The sequence below is a fragment of the Neophocaena asiaeorientalis genome, unplaced genomic scaffold, assembly GCF_003031525.2.
Source record: "Neophocaena asiaeorientalis asiaeorientalis breed wild unplaced genomic scaffold, Neophocaena_asiaeorientalis_V1.1 scaffold177, whole genome shotgun sequence".
Classification (NCBI taxonomy): domain Eukaryota; kingdom Metazoa; phylum Chordata; class Mammalia; order Artiodactyla; family Phocoenidae; genus Neophocaena; species Neophocaena asiaeorientalis.
In genome coordinates this window covers 15,160,453-15,186,674 of record NW_020172779.1, presented here as the reverse complement: position 1 = coordinate 15,186,674, position 26,222 = coordinate 15,160,453, and the positions used below count along the sequence as shown (strand labels likewise).

Here is a 26,222-nt window from a genome sequence, read left to right as displayed (position 1 = left end):
TACATTATTGTTATGGCATTGTATTGATTTTTTTTAAATATGTGGAGATTGATTATTTCATTTATGGATTTAATTTCAGAAGAGTGCAGAAGATGTGACATAGTATTAACTCTAAAAAGGGGACATTAAGTCTGATAAGACTGATAGAAAGCTCATATAGGCTATCATCGCTGCTTTTGACCCTACACAGTCAACGGTCAGAACCAAGGAAGAGATACAACATACTGTATAGAAAAGTCTGGAGATGACTCCCCAGCCATACAGTGAAGCTATGCATCACTATGTCCCCTCTCCTCTCGTACCCAACACACCCTTTGTCCAGATGGTAAATGTTAGCCATCAGACACTTCATCTCCAAATTTAGAAAGAAAGAACTTACAGCTGTGTTTGAGTGGAACCAAACAAGCAGTGGGCAAATTATCTTGAAACAAGGGTCCTTAGGCAGAAATCACTGAACTAAATTTCTCCAACATTAAAAATATGAATATGGAACCATAATATCTCCTGGAATATTTAACAACTGTATATACCTATTTTAAGGGGAGAAGTCGTTACTAAATACCAGATATTCCTTCATTACATGCAAAACACAGAAATCTATTTTGTGTGTTTGCTTTAATAATCAGTGAAGAAAATCAAAGCAATTTAAAGATTTTTTTTAAATAGACTAGTTTAGTAGAAACCTAACCTACTGCAACAGACACCCTTGGCATATCTACCTATTCCATTTTAAAATCTTTGAGAATGGCTCTAATAGCACATCCTTCACCTGCCAAAGAACTTAGTTGTCTTGTCTCTCTAGCACCATATCCTTTTACCATCTGACCAGAAGTGATAGTTGTTCCAGAATTAATCTCTGGCAGTTGAGCTCCTAGACCAGGTATGAACATGACAAAGAGATATAATCTCTCTCATATGTTCACACACAGCATTCTGCTCACATTCCTAAAGTATTATATTTCCCATTGAATATGAAATCAACTCTTAATTCCTCAATGGATTTTCCCGTTTGTGATACTGGAACAAAGGATGGGCTCTTCACTTTCTGCTACTATGTTGATACTTCGAAACTCCTCTGATTCTGGTCATTGTTGTTTACTGTTATCACTTCCATGAACTCTTTCAGTGTTTCTCAGGCATTGGTCCATCAATCATCTGCATTAGATGCACCCAGGCTGTTTGTTAAAATGCAAGTTCATGGGCCCTAACCTGTATCTTGGTCTTAGAGACCGGAAACCTGTATTTTAAAAGCCATCCTAAATCATTCCTATGTACATGGAAGTTTCAGACCTGCAGTGTGTTAGGAGTCTTGTGGTTGCATGGGACTGAAATTCAAGGCAAACAGGCTTAAGCATAAATGGAATTTACGTTTGTGGAATTAAAAACGGATGAGGTATGTTTTGCCTTCTGATTCAGGGATCAAATGATAACATCTTTCACTCTGCTTCCTATGGGTTGGCTTGATTCTTGGGATCCACATCCAGGCCCCCAACAACTTCAGACCCATCACTGCAACATCCTAATGAACATAAAAACAAGTCCTAGAAGTCATTCTCTCATTGGCCTAGATTCTCAGGTGCCCAATTCTGAACCAAGCATGGTGGCTGTGGGAATGACTTATACTGATTTGTCTTGAACCTGGGTCCAATCCCCAATCAGGCAGGTGGAAGTGGAGACTGGCCCCAACCTCAGGGACTGAGAGATGGGAATAAGTGGGTCTTTTAAAGAAAATTGAGGTGCTGTTACTTGAAAGAAAGTGGGAGCCAGACAACAAAAACAATTAATATTCATTGCAACTGGCTTATACTGACTGTAACTCCAAATGACAATTTATAGCCATTCAACAAAATTGAGTTTACTCTTCTTGGTTTGCAAAGATAGAAAACCAAGCCAAATGAGAGGCAAATCTAGTAAGAGTTTGACCTAACATTCATATTCCTAATTACTTAGGTATTTGCTTTTACAGGCAAATCTCTGCAATGTAGAACACTCGGCTGGGGAATTGTTAAAACTGGGGGAAGAGAAGGTAGGCAACAGAACATAGCAAGCATACAAACCAAATAGTGAACACTTTTAACCTCTTAGTGACCATTATTTTCCTTGTGAATGGAGCTAGCCGCAATTCAGTGGCATTCTCAAACATGGCAGACCACATGCCTGCGTGCGCTCATTCTTTTATCTTTCAGGTACTTGCTTAATCACTCAACAAATGTTGAGTGATTTCTGCTTAATACTAGAAACTGGGTGATGCAGAGTGAGAGAACAGGAAGAAAAACAAAATGAGGCATCCAAAGCTAAGGGAACTTGCCGTCATGGAGAGGTGGATACAGAAACAACAAAGTACAGTATGAAGGTAAATATGAATCATTTTGAAATAGAGATACTATAGGACTGTGCTCATTCTGACTCAGAAAATCAAGGAAGACTGCATAGAGGAAGTGACATTTGAAATACGCTTTGAAGGATGAGTAAGCTTCAAATAAGATTCTATACAGACTCCAAAATTATTATTGCCCTATGATTCTTTACAGGTTTTTTTAATTGACGTATAGTTGCTGTACAATATTAACTAAGTTACAGGGGTACAATGTAGTGATTCACAACTTTTAAAGGTTATCCTCCATTTATAGTAATCATAAAATATTGGCTATATTCCCCATGTTGCACATTATTGTCTTGTAGCTTATTTTACACCTGTTTATAATTCTTAATCCTTACCCTTATATTGCCCCTCCCCTTTGTCTCTCCCCACTGGTAACCACTGGTTTGTTCTCTATACCTCTGAGTCTGCTTCTTTTTTGTTATATTCACTAGTTCTTGTATTTTTTGGATTCCACGTATATGTGATATCATACAGTATTTGTCTATCTCTGTCTGACTGATTTCACTTAGCGTAATGCCAAGTCCATCCATGTTGCTGCAAATGGCAACATTTCATTCTTTTTTATGGCTGAGTGCTAGTCCATTATATGCCATTCCATATGTACCGCATCTTCTTTATCCACTCATCTGTTGATGCACACTCTTTATAGTTTTGATTGAAGCTCTGACAAATAAAAAACAGCATTCTACTTCCAATTCTTTCCCACAGCGTTTATTGAGCATCTGCAATGTGCCAAGTTCAGTGCTAGGCCCAAGGAGCATAGGGAGGAAAAATCTTATTTCCTGATCAGAAGGCACTTAACAGTGTAGTCAAGCAGACCAACACACTAATAGGTCATCCTTATACAGTGTAAGCATGCAGGAATATGCAGGGTTAGGATATGTGCTCTGACTGGTCACTTGCAATTTAACTAAGTGTCTGTCTTTTCGGTCAGGACCAGAAAACAATACCAACATCTCCAAGGTAACTGCCAGACACTCAAGATGAAAGAGAGTTCTCCCCATGGGGGAGGGGAGAGGGCTGGACTGGGGCAGAGAACTTGTTAGCACATGCATTGCCACAGTTCTGCCTTAGTAAAAAAATACTGAGGCAATCCAACTTCGTGGTCAGGTATTAGATTACTTCCTCATTTGTAGTTTGCAAAACATTCAACAGAGCCAGTTTCCCCAAGACAAGGGTAAACATCCTTTGATTTTCTTTATTTTCTTTCCTTTTTATTTATTTATTTTCAAAACTATGGGTATCATGCAGATCATAGGAGGCTATAAATTTGAAGGAAATCAAATCCATTACCTTATTTCTTGCTGTTGTTTTTTAATGGCAACTTAAAATAGAAAGCGTATGAGAGCCAGGGATATGGAAAAAGACCAGGAATTGGATGTTAGACCTGACACGATCACCAGAGTGGTTGAGGTCTAGACACTTCTCTGATTTTCCTTTCCTCACATGTAAGTGAGAATCTTAAATCTACTTCACAGAGTTGTAATGAGGATTAAATTAGAAAGAACCGGCTGTATGTGTTTTGCAAATGATAATTGATGTACAAATGCCAGGTGTTTCCAAATGTTCCTCATTCACCTTTCCCAGGGACGCTTATATCTAGTTGCTGTAATCTCTGAGAGTACTCCCAGTTTCACTCGCTGTGATTCCATGAAAACACACATTTTTCTGAAGACTTACTTTGCTTCAAGTCCTGTGTTTGCTGCTGGGGCTGACGGAGATGAGTAAGACGCTGTTCTTGCTGCCAAGAATGCAAGCTTTTATTAAGACTTTATTACTGGGTTTTCACTAATCAGTCTCTCTCGATCCTCCTCCTCTAAAAACTGCCCCTCCACCCCCCAGTTTCTCAGTCTATCTCTTGTCTCTCTCCATCTCTCTCTCTCTTTAAAAGAGGTATTACCACTGTAATTAGAATATGAACTCTGAGCACACAGTAAGGACATACCTAAAGCATTTTTAAGAGACTACTTGCAAGAATTATTGTACAAATTCTAAAGAGACACAATAACAACAAAGAAAGTTTGAGAACATCAGTTAAAGACAAATATCATATGATGTCGCTTATATGTAGAACCAAAAAAAGGGTACAAGTGAATTTATCTACAAAACAGAAATAGAGTCACAGATGCAGAAAACAAACTTATGGTTACCAGGGCGGGAAAGGGGGGAGGGATAAATTGGGAGATTGGGATTGACATATACACACTACTATATGTAAAAAATAAATAACTAATAAGGACCTACTATATAGCACAGGGAACCCTACTCAATACTCTGTAATGACCTATATGGAGAATGAATCTAAAAAAAGAGTTGCTATATGTATATGTATAACTGATTCACTTTGCTGTATAGCTGAAACTAACAACATCATAAACCAAATATACTTCAATTAAAAACTTTAAAAAAAATGAACGAATGTAAAGGCAAATAATAAAAGTATTGTGATGAATCTGTGTTGAATTGTAAGCTCTGAAAATCAGAAGAAATCATTAGAGATTTCATTCTTCTGTCACCATCTGAACATGTGATACTCTAGTATTATTACAAGGGAATTAAAGTGAACCAGTTTAATTAAATCCAGATCTATCCTGGCTGGCCATTTTTCTGATTTCTTTGTCTTTTCTTAATGTATCACTCACAACTGAATTATCATGCTCTCCAAATATTTATATGTAAATCCCCATCCCTACCCACATAGTACCTACAGGCAAAATAACCCCCTATTGGCATTCTGGTCTTACAATCTGATCACAATTCATATTGACGACAGCATCTATTACTCACAAAACCAAACAATTTGAAAGTTCTTCCAAGACAGTGTCCATAAATTATGCGTATGACACATGACAAATACCCAAGAAACTGGTAATCTGACAAGTTCAAGGTGACAGCAATTAAAAAGAGAGATGCATATGTCTCAAAAGAATTATAGGTAAGGATATTGGCACAGGGAGTTGACAGGAATCAAGTAAATAAAAAACAGTTGACTACGTTTTTGATAGACTGTCCAGCCAAAGAGGTACTAGCTTGGTATCAAAGAGATGATGACAATTTAAAGCTTCAAAGGACCTCTGCCATCTTCCAACTTCCAGGAACGAAAGTAGGCTGAGAAAGTTGCTCAGCTGCCGAGGAAAGCATATTCTCTTATCTCCAGAGGTAGCCAAGGAGAGTAAGGAAAAGGAGTGAATTTTACTTTCCAGAGGGTGAAGCAGGAGCCACAAAACAGTTGCCTGGGTTGCCCCACCCGGGGAGCAGAATCAGGGCCTTATCAGGAGCATTTTCCATCCACAGGGTGGAGGACTCTTGCAGTGTCTGACCATTCAGTTACAGAATTTCCATGCAACAGCCACTGCTGTGTGTCTGCCATTATGCCCCTTTCTAAACAGGAAAGTTTGGGTGGAAATTATTCTGTCCCTCTTCCAGTATTGAATGTTGGGTGTAGGGGGCAAGGTGGTTCAGAAATCTCCATATCAAAAGGAATCAATATAGAAATATTAGAAGACTCTAGATTTGAAATCTGTTGCCATGATTGAATGGCACTGGGGGGTATCCTCTTTGGAAATACATCCTCTCAGCATTTTTGAAAGTGAGAGAGGGAGGTAAATATTTAGGACAGAGATGGAGGACTGCAAATCACATAATTATTTCAAGTTATTCCCTTGCCTCTCTACATACGTCTGCTCCCGTCTCCACTCATTGCCCTGTGACTTGCAGTGCCTCCCCATGGAGGTGTATACTTACCCCACTGACTTTGAGCTTGGCCACACGATCCGCTTTGACCAATAAAGTGTGAGTGGAAATTTCAGATGCCAGCCCTGAAGAGAAGTTTTTAGAGGCTTTACGTACTTCTGCCAGCTCTTTTGTTCCCTCTCTGTGTTGAGAAAGACATGTCCTTCATAGGGGCTGATCCTCCAGCCTGGCTTCTGGAATAAAGTCATGAGGGACAGAGCTATAGCCAACTTACAGGCAACATAGGGCAAGACGTGTTGGTCAGATTCAAGCAAAGAAGCAGAACCACCAGGAATGATGTAGAATACGTAATTGTTCAAAGTAAGCATTGAATCTTAGATGACTTTATTTTACTTTTGCAGATATAATTATTATTGCTATTTAAGAGAATTGCTCTTGCTACTTACTGTTTGCTTACAAAGATGCTACAGGGGATGCGTGAAAATGCAGTGTGATTGAATATATGTTGAAAAAGAAAACCCTATTGCCAGTTGTTTACCACTGATCGGGCAGTTGGCCAGCAGAAGGATGTGAGTTACCGAAATGAACGGTGTAAACATACGCAACTGATCATCCTCACAATAGGAAGAAAAATCATGCTACTTACTGTTTGCTTACAAAGATGCTACAGGGGATGCGTGGTTGCTGGAGGAGGTCATGGAGAGGACGTGACCAAAGGGTGGCCAGTGGGCTGGACCTGGCTAATGGGAGGCTCCTCAACCTCTCCCCTGTCTTGGGAATGCTTGTTCTGCCTGCTGTTCTGGCAGTGGGAGCCATTTTCAAGGATGAAGCCTTGAGAGAGTAAGATGTTGTTGGGACCATCTGGACTGAATACGTGACTGAACCCCCTTAAAACCTCTATATAAAGTTTGCAGATTCAGGCAGGTGCGTGCAGAGATCCACTCATCTTGCAGCGCCCAAGACAAGCCTCGCAGGTAAGTTCCCTTGTTTATTTAACCTGACACATACCAACCTGGAGTTCTCTGCCTCTTTCTTTGGTGTCTCCTTGCCCTCTGTGTATGGGGGCCAGGTTGTGAACCAAGAGTGTTCCGGGCCCTCTGAAATTATGTTAGATATACATATTCTATTTTTATAGTTTCTCTGTGTTAGGTTTTTGAGGGAGAGGAGAGTCTTAGACAATTTTAGACACTGGCGAGAGAGTTTCAGTCTATTTGGCTGTTCCAGGGGTGTTGAACCTGACATTGTAGGAGACTGTTGCTCAGGATCAAAGGAAGCGGGATGAGTGGGGACCACTGGAATCCCTGAAGAACCAGTTGGAACATGACTCTGTCTAACACTGAAACCCACGTTGGCCTCTTCCCATCTCTAAACCTCCAACTTCATGACCGTGGATGCCCTGCTGTGGAGACACACTCACTTCTAGACTAGGATTTGGGAAGCTGAACAAAGCAGTCCCACAGGGACTGGAGCTTTGGGCCCAGTCCATGCAGTGAGCCAGCAGATCTGTGAAAATTTGTAGGAGTAGCAACGAAGCCTGAGCCACATGGACCTTCCAAGGACCACCATGACTCCTGATGCATTCTCACTTTCCAACTCTTGCACTAACTGCACTTGTGGCCCATCCTAACCAGGGAATTCCGGGAAGAAAGGGAATTCTGGGACATATGGTCAGCTTACCCACATTGACACATAAAGCCACCACGTGGGACGGTACCTGATTATTGCTCCAAGCCACTAAGATTTGGGCTTTGACTTTTCCTATAGCATAATTGTGATACAATGGCTGGCCTCCGTCTCCTTCTAAGACTAAGATCATTAGTCTTTCCAGGCGTTGGCCCATATATATCTTCTTCTGGCCCCCAGAAAGTTCTGTGCTATGTGGCAAAGAGCCCAGCCAGACTTAGAAGGTGTCAAATCCTATTCATTCATTATTAAGTGCCTACTGTGCACCAGACGTGATGCCAAACATAGAAACCACAATACCAAACTAGAAAATCACGGTTCCTATTCTCCCAAAGCTCACAGTATAGCATGAGAGATAAATATCAATAAAAACCTGGTCCATTTACCGCAATTGTGATACGTGTTCCAAAGGGAAAGTACACTCAGCTGTGAGACCTAGAACCTGATCTGGGAGGTCAGAGAGGCTGCTCAGAGAAAGAACTATTTGCACCTAAAAGATGAACAGTAGAGACAGAGGCTGGGGAAGGAGATGGCAAGGGGCAAAGGAAATAGCGTGTTCAAAAAGCTTGAGGTAGAACCAAGCTCGAGAACCTGAAAAAACAGTCACAGTGGTTGAATTCTACGAAGATGGGGTGTGGTGAGGAAAGGAAAAGGCTGGAAAATAGGTAGGACTGGACCCCACAGGACCTTGTAGGTATTACAAGAGATTTTGAACTTGATCTGAGAGAGGAGCAAAGGCAAACCACTGAAGGATTTAATCAGAGGAACAACATAATTAGATATTTACACAGAGAGATCATTCTGGCTGTGGCTTGGAGAATATATTGGAGAGATGCCGGTGACAGAAAGTTGGTACCAAAGTCCAGACGAGAGAAGGTGGCCTCTGGAGCTCCAGACCTGACAGTGGAGATGGAGAGAGTGTCTCATTCAGGGGCTACAGAGGGGATAGTGTTGAGTCCTCCTAGTTTCCTGACCCGAGCAGTAGAATGGAAGGTGATGCCATTTAATGGAACACAGAATACCAGAGGCGGGTGAGGCTTAGGTAGGAAGGGAGATCATGAGTACTTGAAGGATTTAAATAAGGATGCAGGTGTGCTTATTTATTGTTTATAGTATTTTTAAATTAATTCATCACACGCACCAAGTTATATTAGCATTGCCCAAAATGCATTCACTAGCGTCCTGCCCATCAAAAAACGGTCCATGAACCAGCAGCGTTTTCACCTGGAGCTGGTTACAGATGAAGAGTCTCTATTGCTACCTCAGGTATTGTGCTGTTCAGTAGATCTCTAGGACTTATTCATCTTTCATAACTGAAACTTTGTATCCTTTGACCAACACTCCCCTGTTTCCCCTTCCTCCCAGCCCCTGGCAACCACCATCCTACTTTCAAGCTCACGGTGGTTGTTGGCTGCATTCTTGGCTTATGGACTCAGGACCACAGTTCCTCACTGGATTTTGAGACAACTTTCAGATCCTTGCCACATGTGCTTCTCCAACACGGCAGCTTGCTCCATCCAAGTGTGTAAGCCCAGAAGGTTGCAGAGAGCCCAGCAAGACAGATGCTGCCATCTTTTGTGACCTAATCATAGTAGTGGCAACCCATCACCTTTTGTCTTATTCTGTTTAGAAGAAGCAAATTATTAGCTTCAGCCCACACTCAAGGGGAGGGAATTCCGTAAGGATCTTTGAGGGCCATCTTTAAAAACTGCCTACCACAGACTAGATGGGTTCGCCTCCTAACAGCTTCCCTTGCCTGGGGGTGTTCTACAGAGGACCCTCCCTGCCTTTGGCCATAACCTCAGGGGGAAAGGAAACCCCAAGAAAGAATGAGATTAACTTTTCTGCCAGCCTGACGACTGGTGCCTCAGAAGGGAAGTTGATTTACAGAAAACAAATAAGGAATCCATCTTGCACATCTGAGCTAAGGACTCAATTCTCATTATTTTTATCTCACTTAATGTGCCAAGCCATTAAATTTATAATTGAGAAAGCTGCAACTCAAAGAGATTAAGTCATAAATCTGAGGTCACAGCTACTATGGCAGACAGGGTCTGAATCTCAGTCTGTGTGACTCTCCATTACCCAATGCATCTCAGTGTTGCTGGAATGTCTATTTCTTTTATCACTGACAATAGCAGAGATTTGTAGGGACCCAACAGTAGCATCCAGCTCTTTAGCTCTACAAACATATAAATATAAAATTTTGAATGCCACTCACGGAGATTCTTGGAAAGTCCAGCCTTTGGTGGATCAACCTACTGGCACTGCAGACATTTTCAGAAGATCAAGCTCTGGTACTTGATAGTATTCTCAATTTAATAGCATCAGTGCATGATCACCAGTAATGATTTGGACAAAGCACTACTATGTACTACACTCATACTGAAAATAGCCAGAAGATGATACGCAAGGTGCTGCTTCTCTGAACGTTTTCCTTATGTTCTCACAGCTGGGATGACGAGTTAGCTCAGGAGAGCAACCCTCGAGTGACCGTGATGTATCCAGCGGGTCTGATTCACCCCCCACTGCTGGTCCAGGAGACAGCTTTCATCTTCACCATGTTCCTCAGCGTGAATGCCACTGACATGAGCCCCACAGGAAGTATGACCTCATTCTGCCTCTCAGCAGAACGGTTACTCAGGCTGTTTTTTAAAAGAAAACAAGAGCAGTTGTAGGCTGCCTTTCCCAAGAACTACGAGCTCTTCTATTCTAGGAAACAGCCAAAAGAACAAGAGGCTGCCGAAGACAAAATTTCTCTGCAACGGCCTGCACAGGGCAATGTGTGCAGCCATCTTTTAGGAGGAGGACAAGGTGGGATTTTCCTTTCTTAACAGACTTCTGCACCTGTTGATATGCTGACGCTATTTTCAGCCAAAGAACTGCTAAGTCCTGGATTTCTCCTCTCTCAACCACAGGAAACTTCATATTTCAGTAATTTTTTTTTGTTATTTATCAATAGGAAGAAGGGACTGGGAACTTTCTTTGGAAGGAATATGTATGGGCAGATTATTTTTCAGTACAGATGAGTTGTTTTGATGGAACTGGTAGATGCGATCTGTTGTTTCTTGAAAAGTCTTAGAGCTGCAACTGAAGTCTTTTTCAGTGTTACTAATACTTGATTAACTATTAGTTAACTGTAGCCTGTTATAACTATTTATAAGATGTACCAGTAAGACCTTGCTTTCTGCTATGCAATTTGTTGGCTTAAAATTAAACTTGATGATTGGGAGTAACTAACATAGGGTAATTTGGGCTGGACAAAAAGTGAAAGGACAAGTGACATACTATTATGTTATAGAGCAAACAATATTATTTTATATTCCAAGCCATTAAAATCTATGAATGTCTGCTTTGACTTAGAGATCTTCCAAGGAATGCCAGAAAGTTCTCCTGATTTCTCTTAAGGTCTCTGTAAGGTAGGATCTATATTGTCTAGCAGGTTTTGTGTATAGTTTATTGAAAGAATCAGTTTGAACTTATAGAATTATTTGGGTTTGTTTTAATGTGTGACAGCTACGAAAACAACCTATTACTAGTTATCACATTTGAAAAACGTGGATAGAGGTGATGAATCAGAAAAGAATTTAGTCTTACCTCACTATGCGACTAGGATAGTGATATACACAAAGTTTAATAGTCATTGGAAAGTAGATCTATGTCATGAGTGGTAAGTGATCAAAGTTTACCTCATCTACACACTTGGATATGTGTTTAATTTGTAACTGAGAAAGTAAATTATATGTTCAGGAGCACTGAGTTTTGAAATCTGCCCAGTGACATACTATTTTTAGTGCAATGCTACTTAGAAATGTCCAGGGTAGTAGCAACTGGAAAAGACCACCAGCCCTCTCTGTAACTACCTGTCAATGGTTTGAAGTGTTGGGTGTTGGACACCAACCCCCAGCATTGTTTGAACTTGATAATGAAGTTGATGTGTGTTGGATGATGAAAATACAAATACATCTATTTAGAGGGTTCTAGAACCAATCTTTTTTTTCTGATTTCTTAATCAAATAATTAATTTGTATTATTTTATTTTGATTACAAGTCAACCTTTTTAAGTCTAGCCTTCCTGAATAAAATGTTGTGCTTATTTAGAGAAAAAGATTATTTATATGCACTGAGCGACACAATGGAAAATGTAATCTAAAATCGTAGAGGCAGGCACAACCTCAGTGGCCCTTCAACCCTGCCTTCAATCCCATTGATCTCTGTACTCTTTCAGTAAACAAATCTGACTAGTGCAATTAGTAGATGCCATCTGTTTTGACATCATCTTTCTATTTTTAATACGTAATCCACCTTTTTTTAATGTCTTCTGCAGAAAATCTGTGAAGTTTGAACAAGCAGCCTTCCCAAGATGAACCGAATATCTCAACTGATGTCAACACCAGTAGCAAGTAAATGTAGAACTGCTCTACGCAATTATCTTTTGAACGATTAGACTTCTTTTAGCAATTTCCTTGCTTTGATTTTGCTGATACTCATACCATTAACCATCTGTCAGTAGCTCGTGCTTCTTAAATGCCAGTGTTCACTTTGGCAATGATTTTGACTTCATTTCTTTCCTTGAGAGAAATGTGGTATTTTTCCTTTTAGTAGGAAAAAAAAAATCACCATTTTTTGATGCCTGTGCATAAATGTGAAAGGGGATTGTTTATCAGTTACTATTAAGATGCAAAACGGTTGGTCTGTAAAAAAATACCGAATGATTTTGATAGCTACTTGGAGAAAATGTAGGCGTTGTTCAAACGGTAGTGGTTTCAAATTTCTTCCTTCCTCTTGTTATTTTCTCCCCAAACCCTGCTTCTACCCTCCCTCACACTCCTACAATTCTCTCCTTCAAATCCACCAACCCAATCTGAAAGTCTAAACTCCTTTCTTTGTCTTAGATATTTATTGTCAGTAATGGAACCAAGTTTCACTGAACCTGTCTATTAGAAGTATTCACACCATTACTATGCAATATAAAATGCTGCTTTAAAGTTTAGAATATTAATCAACTACGACTCTCCCCAGTTGAAATCTGTTGCCATGCCTTTGGTTAAATTGGAACATGAATGAATGCATGATCTATTTTTTAATTAAGAATACTCACAGGCGTCATACATTGGAAAATCATTTATATAAAACAAAACTTTATTTTTTTCCACCACTCGTCTTCTGCTCATTATTTTGTAATAGAAGTGCCTTCAAATGCACTAACGAGATAGAATCTAGGCAGATGATTGAATTCCTCAAATGACTGAGTAAGCTAAAATAACCAGAACTTTGGGTAATTGATTCGGGTTTGGGACAGCTTCACGTAAGACGTTTTCTTCCTCTTTTCATGAGTCAGTTTGATGCTAATGGCATATCATTGCCTCATCTGAACTAAGGAAGAGTTGAGTGAGAGTAGAGACAAGAGATAGAAGCCCCTAGATTATGTCTTGCTGCCTGTAGAGACCTGGTGACAAGTTGTGCTCGTCCTGATTCATTGGATGCCTGCACCATTTGGAATCTCTGCTGAGGCTGGAACATCAGCTATTCACACCGTCCACTGTTTGCAATCATGCATGTTGATGCAGTGTGATAAATTTGTACTTCTCTCTCATTTACTTATGCAGATTCTTCCCGGTCTGAGAAAGAATACGCTGTAGAGCTGTCTCCGCCATGCATTTTCCCAAGGTATTCCATGGGGCTTTTCGCAAGAAAAATCAATCAAATTCTTTCTGTATGCATTATTTTGTTGTATTCTTGGCTTAAAAATATTGGAAAATCCCTGGCGGTCCAGTGGTTAGTACTCGGCTCTTTCACTGCTGTGGCCTGAGATTCAATCCCTGGGCAGGGAACTAAGATCCCGCAAGCCACATAGTGCGGGGTATATATATTAATTTTAGGTTTCATCCAGGTTTGGTATGGAGATATATTTCCAGTCCCATGCACATACAAACTGCAAACTTGCCTAACCTAATAAATGGAGTTTGGGAGGGAGGGAGGTGAGTGTGTGGGCAAACGTGAATGGTTTGTTTGTTTGGTGAGTGGAGAAACTACCGAATACCGATGCATGGTTACTTTTTCTCAAATTGATGTTCTCTTAAATATGCTTTTACTGTCTCACTTTACAAGAGCCACAAGGGTCTATACCAGTGCACAAGCCAGCCAAATGTCATGCTCCACTAAAACTTGTAGAATCGACCATTTTGTTCACGTTCTGCAGTGAAGTCTCTTTTCTTTTCATTCCTTACTTTTTTTTTTTTCTTTTTTTCTGTTTCTCTGTCTGTCTTTTATCCCTCACACAGGCATCAGCCAATGTTTCCTCTAGCATTTTGTGAAACATGCCAGTGGTATAAAGGGATCATGCTTTGATATTAGAACCTGTCCCCTTTTGTAAATTCTAGGCCTCCTACTACTAGCAAATGCATCAGTCAAAGATGAACAGGCAGGTCACATGGAAAGAGCCCATGCTTTAGAGTCAGAAAGACCAGAGTTCAAATCTTAACTCTGCCACTTACTAGCTGTATAAAATACCCAATTTATTTGCCCTTCTGCATCTCTTTTTTTTTTTTTTCCTGCTGTACTTTAAAGATAATAATACTTAGCTTTTAGGGAGGTTTGTGAAAAGCAGATAAAGTATGAAGTATGGGCCAGGCTCATAGTAAGTTTTCCATAAATGATATCCATTTAAAATAGTATTTTGCTGACTTTAGTGCATGTAATAGTTGTGAATAGGCTTTTTTCTTTGATGGCACCAGTTTATTTTTTAAATATTTTATTGGAGTATCGTTGATTTACAGTGTTGTGTTAGTTTCAGGTGTACAGCAAAGTGATTCAGTTATATATATTCGGAATATATATATATTCTTTTGCAGATTCTTTTCCCTTATAGGTTATTACAAAATATTGATATTGCTCCCTGTGTTATACAGTAGGTCCTTGTTGGTTATCTATTTTATATACAGCATGAATAAGCTTTAAACTTAAAAAAAATTTCAGAATTTCAGTGAAGCATGAGGCATGAGTTTGCCTTTCAACCATACAGACATGTGATTGTTTCTCAAACCTAAGACATATACAGACTCACCCAGCTAAGTAGCAGACTTCCCTGGATAGTAAATCAGGGAGGGTAACTATGCAATCATTTGTGTGGTTGACCCGAGGGAAATTGGCAAAAGCCAAAAAGATCTCTTTGACTGCATGTTCTCCTATAATTCATATACGTCTGGTGGTTGTGTAGCTGTGATTTATCTATTAGAGTGACAAGAGTAAGGATATAGCATTCAGAGGGTTATTTGAAGTAAGGGTGGGCTGGAGCAGGCTCTGAGCTTCCAGCATCACAGGTAGGCTGACAGAAAGAAACACTAAATGTGCTGTAGGTCAATTGTCTCACAGGTAAAGAGATGAAAGTGAGAAGTTTAAGAGAGGCAGTCTCAGAGGTGCAGGAGTAGTTGGTAGCCAGGAATGCAAAGAGCTGGTTTTCCTTCACAGTGACTAGAAATGTGGTTTTTGTGCGCCTGGATGAACCGGACAGAGATTGAAAGGTCTTCTCTCATCCCCTCCTTGGTTTTGTCTGTGATTTCCTGGATGGCAACAGTCCCTTTGACTGCTGCCCCATAGATCCCCTGACAGGCTCCCACCTTACCTGTCGCCGAAGTCCCAGACTCCTCACCAATGGCTACTACATCTGGACCGAAGACGGTTTCCTCTGCGACAAAGATGGCAACACAACTCTGAGCCCCTCCCAGACCAGTGTCCTGTACAAGGAGAACTTAGTCAAGTAAGTAGAGGAGGTTAGGTACAAGGATCTGAAGTCCAACCCAAACGTTAATTATTCATTCATTCATTTGTTCATTCAACATCGTTTATAAGGAGCCCATTACTGCTCCAGTTGGTGGAAACACACAGGCTCATAAGGGGCAGGGGTGGCCGACATGAAAACAAAGGAAAGTAATGAAGCTGGGCTTCCCTGGTGGCGCAGTGGATAGGAATCTGCCTGCCAATGCAGGGGACACGGGTTCGATCCCTGGTCCAGGAAGATCCCACATGCCGCAGAGCAACTAAGCCCACGCGCCATAACTACTGAGCCTGAACTCTAGAGCCCGCGAGCCACACTACTGAAGCCCACGCGCCTAGAGCCCGTGCTCCGCAACAAGAGAAGCCACCGCAATGAGAAGCCCACGCACCACAACGAAGACCCAGTGCAGCCAAAAAAAATTAAAAATAAATAAAAATTTAAAAATTAAATTAAATTAAAAAAAAGAAAGTAATGAAGCCATACAGGTGCTGGGAGTGAAGCCTGATAGAGGTTAGCAGAGGGAAGAAGGAAAGGAGGCCCATTTTATTTGGAGTGACGGGTTAATCAAGCTTCTTAGAGATGAGGGTGACTGATTTGCCTCTTGAGAGGTACAGGCTGTTAGTTAAGATAGATGTAGGAAAGAGGACTTCCAGAGGAGGGAACAGGCATGGAGTTCTAAGATACCCTGATACAAAGTGAGAGGAATGGCACATAGTTTGGGAGGGCTACCGCTTAGGGTGGAAAGGGCTGCTCTCCCAGGAGAGGAGACTAAGCCCAGAAGCAGGGCTGGATTGAAGAGGTTACATTCCAGCCTAAGAAGGTTGGGCTTTATTCTGTAGATAAAAGAGGAGCTATTGACAAACTATCAGACTCATCCTTAGCAAGATAACACTGATTACAAGGTAGAAGATGGATTGTTGGGAGTGTGGATGTGTGGGGAATCAAAATCTTTTGGAAATGCAATTACCAAATCACATCACCACCCACCCCCTTCCCCTTGACATACTTCAGTGATCTCCCTGTGCTCTTATGTTAAATTCCAACTCCTTCACATAACAGTCAAGGTTATTCATTATCCACCTTCTTTTTACCTTTCCTGACTCATTTCCTAGCATGACTCAATATGAGACTTCTTGTTCATATACCCCAGAAAGGCTCCCTTGACTCCAGATTAGCAATACCCCTCCTGGTACTCTCAAAGCAGCCTTAAGCGGTTAGAACACACATCCACAGAGCACAGTAATCCAGGGCAGAGAGGATGGAGCCAGACTGCCTGGGTTTGCACCCCTGTTATGTCACTTACTAGCTGTATGACCTCAGACAAGTTCTTTAACTCTTTGTGCCTCAGTTTCCTGATCTGAGAAATGAGGTAACAGTAGCACCTACCTCACAGGGCTGTTCTGAGGATAATGTGAGTTACTGTATGTAAATCACTAAGAAAGACACCAGGCACCTGATGAGGTCAGTGAAAGCATTAGCCGTATATGCATTATTTTTGCCTTTCTCCCATACTAGGTTATGAACTTTTTTGACCCAAGGTTTTGTCTTTTATCTCAATATACTTGACATTGATCCAAGCACCTGGCACACACAGAAATTTAAGAAACTTCTCTGGAATTAATGGAGGAAACAAATGAAATGAGCTTCACGGACCTGGGTGGTAGAGATGTGCCCTGTGCATCCATTTTCACTAAATTCTCCGCTTTGATCCTGAGTTGACTCCTACTCATTATTCACTTGGTGCTTTCATTTCTCTCCAGAATATTTAGAAAGAAAAAGAGAATCCGCCGTTCTTTTTCTTCTCTCTTCAACCTCAGTGCCTCTGAATCTTGGCTGCATGGAAGCACCTTTGGTAATGCTGACTCTTCCCCCACTGAGGACGTCTGGTTGGAGGGGGTCAGGAGGCTGGAAACAAACCATTGCAATGAAAATGGTGAGTCTGAACCTCTTTTTCCAGGTGAAATTTCCAAAAGAGAAGTAGCAACCATGTGGTCCTGGACCAATGGTGAGGAGAGTATGGGGGCAACACAGTGGAGGCCTGGAGTATTAAGGGCTCTTCAGGATGTCTTCCGGGAAGGGGAGGAGGGAGACCAGGTCCCTTACATACACGCACTGGACTCTGATCACACTGATCTGCGCTGTTTCCTGAGCACCGTGCTCTTCCTCAGTTCTGCCGCTTCGCTCCTGTGGTTCATATGCTGGGATTCGTTCATTCATTCATTTGTTCACTTGGAAGATTTTATTGAGGGCCAACTAGGTATCAGGCATCGTTCTACACACTGGGACGTATCGGTGAACAAAACAGACAAAACTATTTGTTCGCACGCAACTTGCATTCCTGACGAGGAATGCAATGACGTAAATTACGAAGCATGCTGGAAAGTGGTAAGAAGTGTGGGGCAGCAAAGGAGGAAGCGATGGGCATTTCAAGTTTCGGTGGGGTGACTGGCATGGCCTTCCTGAAAGTGACTTTTGAGCACTGACTTAAACGTGGGAGTGAAGCATCTGGGGAGAAACAATCGGGCAAAGGAAATGCAGGGTCAAAGGTTCTGGCCTAGGAGCCTGCGAGGGGCTGAGTGAGTGAGGGGAGAAGGGAGGTCAGGATCTCAGAGGTGTATGGGTGGAGCAGCTGCAGAAGGACAATGGGACCTGTGAGACCATTTCAAAGGCTTTGCTCTCTGCTCCGAGTGAGGGGAGAAACGGCTGGAGGATTTTGAGCAGAAGAATAACGTGGTTCACCTTACATTTTGACAACATAGCTCTGGCTGCTGTGTTCAGGTCGGAGGTGAGGTAGGTATAGAGGGCAGAAGCAAGGAAACCAGTGAAGAGGTGTTAGAGTGACTCGGGTGGGAGAGAATGGCAGCTTGAACTAAGATGATAGCAGGGTGGCGGTGAGAATGGGAAGGATTCTGGATACACTTCGACGGTAGAGCCAACAGGATTTTGCTGACGTGGGCTGAGAGAAGGAAAGAGAGCAGTCAAGGGTGCTTATTATATGCTTAGCACTTTACATCCTGTCTTGTTTATGTTATTTATGTATTACATTATTATTTACATATTACCTTGTTTACATACATTATCATGTTTAAACACCTCAAAGTCCTCTAGGAATTAGGTCATATTATCATATTTATTATAATTATGATAAAATTGAAGTTCAGGGTTAAGTAACTTGCCCATGTTCATTTAGTTTATAAACAGCAGAGTTGGAATTCAACCTAGGTCTGTCTAGTTTGAAAGCCCAGCCTTTGCTCTGTTGCCAGTAAGGGTTTTCCTCTCCTTTCCAGCATATACCTCATAGCCCAGGCTCAAAAAGCAAAGCAAGAGGACTGACATAACACAACCACATAAGAATTTAAAGATATGGTCCTTACGTGTCCACTATTTTTCTCAACCTGCTTCCTGGGCAGACAGCTCAAATACTATATTATTTTTGTGAAAGCTTTTGGATTAGTAGTAATTACAGATTCATAAGAAGTTGAAAAATAAATAATACAGAAAGCACCTGTGTACCCTTCATCCAACTGCCCCTGCTGGTAAAACTTACTCAGTAGTACATTATCAAAACCAGGAAATTGACATTGATGCCAGACCATGAAGATTCCACCAGTTTTTGTCTGTGAATGTGTGTGTGTGTGTGTGTGTGTGTGTGTTACACTAGATTCATTTAAAAAAATAGTACCTGTTAAATGAAGAAACAATTCCTTATGTTAACAAACTAGTAATTAAACTGAGTGTATCCTAATTCCCCACAATAACAAGGATGTATAAACAGGACAAAGAAAAGAGAAAGAGGCAGGGATGTGGTGGGTGAGCCTGGAATGATAGACTGAAGATATCTGAAGAAACTTTTGTGCCGTGTTGAGGACTTTGGATTTTGTCTAATCAATCAAGGATGTTTTAGAAGCCTATTTTATTTTATTATTTTTTATTGAAGTATAGTTGTTTTACAATATAGTGTTAGTTTCTGCTGTACAGTGAAATGAATCATTTATACGTATATATTGTATATACGTGTACTTATATATCTCCTCTTTTTTAGATTTCCTTCCCATTTAGGTCACCACAGATCATTGAGTAGAGTTCACTGTAAGTTCTCCTTAGTTATCTATTTTATACATAGTAGTGTATATATGTCAATCCTAATCTCCCAGTTCATCCCACCCCCTTCCCCCCTTGATGTCCACAAGTTTTTTCTCTACACCTGTGTCTCTATTTCTGCTTTGCACATACACACTTTTCGATATCCTTTTCCATCGTGGTTTATCATAGGATACTGAATATAGCTCTCTGTGCTACACAGTAGGACCTTGTTGTTTATCCAGTCCATATCTAATAGCTTACATCTGCTGGTAGAAGGCTCTTAAGCAGGGCAATGACACAATCAGATTTAGATGTTTAAAGATTGCCTTTACAGCACCATGAAGTAAAGATTGGATGGAGATACCTAATGGGAACTCAGAGGCAATTAAAACCAGCTGGCACACCAGGGACAGTGGCTCTGGAAATAGAGGGAAGAGATTGAAGGAATCTTTTTCAAGGTAGAATTGACACGCTGGGGACAGATCGAATGTAGTGATGAGAAAGTGGGAGGAATCAAAGAAAACAGATGTGTTTAATTCGGGGAACTGCGTGAAAAGTTCTGCCTGTCACCAAGGCCTGGAAGACAGTCTGGCCGAGTTATGAGGAAGATGAGCTTTTGAGCTGAACGGACCTAAATTCAAGCCCTTGAATCACCTTCTCCAACCTGAGTGTTCTCGGGGAAGTTAGTTAACAATCCTGGTCTTCTATTTCTATGTATATAAAACAAGAAAAATAGTAACATGGAATTGTTGTGAGGATGAGATGCAACCATCCATGGAAAGGACATATTAGTACAGGGCCTGGTGTCCTGCTCAATATGAATTAGCTGTAGAAAGGCAAAAAGGAACAGATTGGGGTCAGGAAAAGAGACCCTGAATTCTGTTTCTTGTGAGTTTAATTTGTAGTACTTATGGGAAGTGGACAGATAGCCAGTAGGGGTTTGGAAGTGTAAGAAAAGAGGTCAGGAGTGAGGAAGGATCTTGATATTGATTTGGAAGCCAGTGTGAGAAGTAGTGGAGGTCTTTGGAACAAAGGAGGAAAACAAGTGGATGAGCAGAAAGGAGAGTTAAGAAAGGGATTTAGGAGGTTAAACAGCAGCTCCAGTAATAATTATCCCTGATAGTAATGAGCGCTATGGACCAGCATCACTGCAACAAATCCATTATGTTATGTCATCACTTCTCTCCAAAGTCTATGCAGGAGTATTAGTTGTGTGCGTGTGTGTGTGTGTTAGGAACACAATGTAAGATTTACCCACTTAGCAAAGTTCTAAGTATACAACACAGAATCGTTACCTATAGCCACTGTGCTGTACAGAGCTCTAGGAGTCATTCACCTTGTGGAACTGAAATTTGGACTACGGAAATCATGCAGCATTTCTCCCGCTGTGTCTGGCTTATTTCACGTAGCACAATGCGCTTCAGGTTCATCCATGTTGGTGAGGATGTGGAAAAAAGGGAACCCTTGTGCACTGCTGGAGGGAATGTAAATTAGTACAGTCGCTATGGAAAACAGTAGGGAGGCTCCTAAAAAAATTAAAAATAGAACTACCATGTGATCCAGCAATCCCACTTCTGGATATATATTCACAGGAATTGAAATCAGGATCTCAAAGAGCTATCAGCATTCCATATTCATTGCAGCGTTACTCACAATAGCAAAGATATGGAAACAATCTAAATGTCCATCAGCAGATAAATGGGCAAAGAAAATGTGGCATATACATACAGTGGAATGTTATTCCGCCTTATAAAAGAAGGAAATCCTGCCATTTGCAACAACATGGACAGAGTATTATGGTTATCCCTATTTTACCGAGGGGAACACTAAGGCAGATTAGATCCTTTTCATGGGGCCGTGCAACTAGTAAGTAGCATAGGCTGGCCTCAAACCGAGGAATCTTGAGTATGTGCTCACCGTGCTACAACCAGGACAGGCACTGTGGGGAAAGTTTCTCGGGCAGAGGACCAGAACAGCATGATGCCATGAAAGAAGAGCATATAAAGAAATGACTAAGGGTGTGCCGCTTGCGAAAGAGGTCAAGTGTCCTGCAGCCTTAAAGACGTCTCTGGTAAAAAAAGTTATGCACGGCATCTTCCATCAGAAGGCAACTAGAATGCAGCAGAAAATAACACAACAATGTAAAGAAATCATATTCCAACGAAGATGTTAAAGAAAAAGAAGAAGGCAACTAGAGGTGATCCTGCCAACTCTTGGCATCCCGGACAGATGGTGGCACAGATACCTACAGTGAGAAGGAGCCCTCCTTACTTTTTAATTGCGATATAATTCATACCATAAAGTTTACCATATTAACATGTACAATTCAGTGATTGTTTTAGTATATTCACAAAGTAGGTTATGAAACCATGACCACTTTCTAACTCCAGAACATTTGCATCGCACCAAAGAGAAACACCATACTCTTATCAGTCGTGCCCCACTTCCTGTCCCCCTACCCATTAGTAGACCATTAGCCTACTTCCTGTCTGCATGGATTTGCCTATTTTGGACTCATGACTTTTTCTTTTTCTGGAGGAAAAAATTAAACCTTATTTATTTTTAAAAACCAGAAACACTAGGAAAATATATCACAGCCTTGAAACGGCGAAGAGACAGGCTATATTAGCATTTCAAGTAATTAAGTTGGTAAAAAGACAACAAGGTCCTAAGCAAAACGATAAGGTGCCAGAGCAGGGGCAGGAACACTGCGTGTTGCAACGGTCCTGACAAAAGTGGTGTTTGGTGATGGTTGGGGGCCTGCCCTTCTTCTGCCCTAAAGGAATCACAGCTCAGCCCTGAGTTGCTTACTTTTTCTTCCGTGACCTGCGTGTTGCCAAGGGATTGTCTCAATAGAGTTCTGTTATTTCAGGGGGCAAAGTCAGCAATATTGGGGCTTAGGCTTTCATTCCATTCTGTTTTATAAAAACCAGGTTTTTCCAAATCCAGTACTTCATGACTCTCCTAATTTCACCATTCTTTCCTGTATACTAGTATACAGCACAATCAAAACCCCCTTGCCTTTTAAGGGTGGGCTGTGTCTTCCTCTCATTGGTAGCACTGCTGCAGTAGTGGCTTGCTTCTGCTGACCTATCTTATGTACTTGGAACATCCATCTCTTGGTCCTAGGCTGACTTTCTGGAACACACGGGGCAAGTCTCTTCTTGGTTCTAAAGCAACGTTTTCCCAAAGTGTGGGTGAGACGGCAGACGCCTCTAGGACACGACAGTAGTGAATGCTGAATCTCTCAGTGAGACAGAAGCTCTGACTCTTCCAGATCTCACCATCTTTCTCATAAAACCAAGGAGAAGGGCTCAGATGAGAGCCTCAGTTGCCTTAAGACTCTTGAACACTCACTACTCTATCTTTTAACAAAGAACAGACTCAGAGCTCTCCCCTACAAAAGTATTTAGTGCAAATTAAATAAGGTCTCATTTTCACTGTATTTGGTTTTGTTTTTTGTTTTTTTGCGGTACGCAGGCCTCTCACTGTTGTGGCCTCTCCCGTTCCGGAGCACAGGCTCCGGATGCGCAGGCTCAGCGGCCACAGCTCACGGGCCTAGCCGCTTCACGGCATGTGGGATCTTCCCGGACCGGGTCACGAACCCATGTCCCCTGCATCGGCAGGCAGACTCTCAACCGCTGCACCACCAGGGAAGCCCTGTATTTGTTTTTATATTTACTTTTTCTTTAGGACCTTTAAATGATTGATATAAAGTTTCCTTTAAAGTAAAAGACTAAAGTGAAACAATTTAAGAAAATATGAAATGGCTAGGAGTTAAGAAGGCTCCGGGATGTGGCAAAAATCAGGAAAATGATGCTTGGATGCCTAAAGTTTGGGAATCACTGTTCTGAAGGCAGAGTTTCACATATTTGTAAATCAACATCTTGTTTTCCCATAGTTGCCTCTTCAAAATATGTCCAAACAACCTTAAAGCAATTGGACCACAGCAGCACCGCATGTGCATGAGGTATCTTGTTAAAATTCTCATGGTTTCCAAATATCTTCTAAATATAACAAATCAAACCACCCCCCTCCAAATCAGTAATTAGTCAACCCCGGGTGCGCACACACAGGATTTTGAAAGCTCTCATTTCTGCTGTCAATTGTAATCAAATCTTCCCCAGACTTCTTATTTTCCGGATTTACCCAAAGCCCCGTGACTTTTATCAGCAATTTATTTTTCTCTGGAAACATCGCCGAGTTAGAAGACTAGAGAAGAATTCAAAATTAAATTGTTTTGCTGTTTTCTCTCTGGGCCATGGATGCAATCAAAACTTACTTCCTCTGATTTCCTTTTGCTTCATTTTTCAGGCTAAAAATGTTTTTTTTTGTTGTTGTTGCCTATTTTGTTTATCCTTAGCTCACCCCTTCCACAGCTGTGTCGAGATACCTTTCCTCATTAGCTGCAATTCATTCTTTAGCTGTGGCATTCTGTGGCTCCCCAGACCCAATACTGCAATTTGGGATGCATCCCCAGAGCCCGTGAGTCATATTGATAGAGGATCTAGGATTCGTGCAGGGAGGACGAATCAGGACTTCCCGCTCTATTTCTGCCAGTCCCAAGAAAGAAAGACAAGATGACCTCAGACAAGGCACCCTTGCCTGAGGTCTGCGATTTTCTCTTGATCTAGCGCCTCTTCCGTAAATATCTTTAATGGCAACATCTGTATGTCACTTTGTGTTTCCCTCTATAGCAAACAAATGCCCATTCTACATTGCAAGGATAGGGAATGTGCTCGGGAGAAATGGATTCCTCCTTTTAAAACAGGAGTCAGCTACCCTGCAGTTAAATAAATCAGGAGGAACAGAATGAAATTAATATCTTCAAATATAATACCAAAGAACTATTTACTGAAATGTTTTCTGCATTACGATTCTTTCATTTATTATTAAGGTTAGAGGGGAAAAAAATGTCAGTGAGGGGAAGCGTGAATTGGGGGCAAACCGTGTCCTTTCAGAGATGAAAATTCTTTGATCATTTTTTGTTAAGATTCTTTTGTGGTTTCTCTTTTTAATGTCAGCTCTTCTTGCAGAAAATTCTGTGTAATATTTCCAGTATGCTACACGAGATACATTTTTCTTTCATCTCACTCTCAGTGGCAAAGCATAAGTTCAACAGAGCAGCCTTGGACGACAGCACAGGAATATTTTTACTCTTCTCACATCCTCAACCATATCTCCCCAGATCTTAGTTCAGTGCCATTCATGAATATATAATCAGCCATGAAAGTTACCAGTTCCTTCTCACTTCCATGTTAATTTGACCACATAGCTTCCTCTCTTTTTTTAAAACAGCTTTATTGAGTTATAATTGATATATGCAGATGTACTTATTTAATGTGTACACTTTGATGAGTCTGGACAGTTGCAAACACCCTGATACCATCACCAGAGTCAAGGCAACAGACATCCAACACCTCCCAGAGTTTCCTTGTGTCCCTTTGTGGAGTCTTTTGTTTCTGCGGGGGTTTTGGGAGGAGTCTGTTTTTTGTACTAAGAACAAAAAGCGAGATCACCCTTCTCAACACATTTTGAAGTGCATAAAATACCTCATTGACACCTATAGCCACTATGTTCAGCAGACCTCTAGAACTTATTCATCTAGCATCGCTGAAACCTTATAACTGTTGAACAACTCCCCATAGCCCCCTCCCCCCAGCTCCTGGCAACCACCATTTTATTCTCTGCTTTTCTGATTCTGACTACTTTAGATACCACATGTGTAAGTGGAATCATGCGGTATTTGTCTCTCTATGACTGGCTTATCTCACTTAGCATAATGTCCTCCTGGTTCATCCATGATATTACAAGTGGCAGGATTTTCTTTACTCATTTGCCTATTGGTGAATACTCGGGTTGTTTCCATAACTTGGCTGCTGTGACTAGTTCTGCAATGAACAAGGTCCAGGACCTCGTCTGCAACTTGATCATTCCTGGACGCTCTGCATGTCTCACTTTCTACTGTTTCCTTTTTCTATGGCAACCAGCAGGGATGCTTCTGCAGATTGCTTTGTCAAGAGGCAGCAAGTTGTGGGTGGGAGGGTGGGAGGCAACCTGCAGGGTTGGCAGGAATTCCCGTGTCCAGAAGCATCAGTTCATTAGCTCAGTATTCAGGCCTGTCTTGTGCATTATAGGATGTTTCACAACATCCCTGGGTTTTATTTCCTTAGATACCAGTGACACCCCATCCCTTCTCCCCTGCTTAAGTTGTGACAACCCAAAATGACTCCAGACATTGTCAAATGTCCCCTGGGGAGAGAACTTACTTCTGGTTAAGAAGCACTGTTAAATGAGGACCCCAAGTGTCTCTTGGAGTTCCACAGTCATTCCCAGCTTCCAAAACGGGAGGGGCCTCTCTCCCACCTCTCACTGCTGAGTGAGAACTTCAACACACCAGGTACCTCCTGTTACACTCATGCTCCAAGTTGCCCTCAGGATAAATCTTAGCTCCTGAGTGAGTGTGACCCATGAGGCCCTTCGTGATTTGACCCCCTCTTAGCAGTCCAGCCAGAACCATCTTCTAGAACTTCCTGTCTGACCATATAGGAGGCCTCCCTCTTCTGGGAACCTGCCACGTTCTCTCCCAGGCTGATGTCTTTC

The 26,222-nt window shown here is 41.5% G+C and overlaps 1 protein-coding gene across 8 annotated transcripts in view; it reads left to right on the top strand.

The window, feature by feature from the left end:
• Positions 1 to 10,423: 10,423 nt before the first annotated feature.
• The window catches only part of TMEM71 (transmembrane protein 71), a 52,920-nt gene continuing 37,121 nt past the window's right edge, over positions 10,424 to 26,222 (top strand). For 6 of the 8 annotated variants that reach the window (XR_003002704.1, XR_003002703.1, XR_003002705.1 and 3 more), the window contains exons 1-5: positions 10,424 to 10,573; positions 12,087 to 12,162; positions 13,369 to 13,429; positions 15,336 to 15,518; positions 17,297 to 17,469. Coding sequence is in view for 4 of the 8 variants with exons in the window: in XM_024741018.1 (XP_024596786.1) it covers positions 12,123 to 12,162; positions 13,369 to 13,429; positions 15,336 to 15,518; positions 17,297 to 17,469 (457 nt within the window). In the remaining 4 variants the exon portion in view is untranslated. Of the gene's footprint in view, positions 10,694 to 12,086; positions 12,163 to 13,368; positions 13,430 to 15,335; positions 15,519 to 17,296; positions 17,470 to 26,222 lie in introns of all 8 variants that reach the window. The other 2 variants (XM_024741017.1, XM_024741020.1) reach the window with 2 other exon arrangements.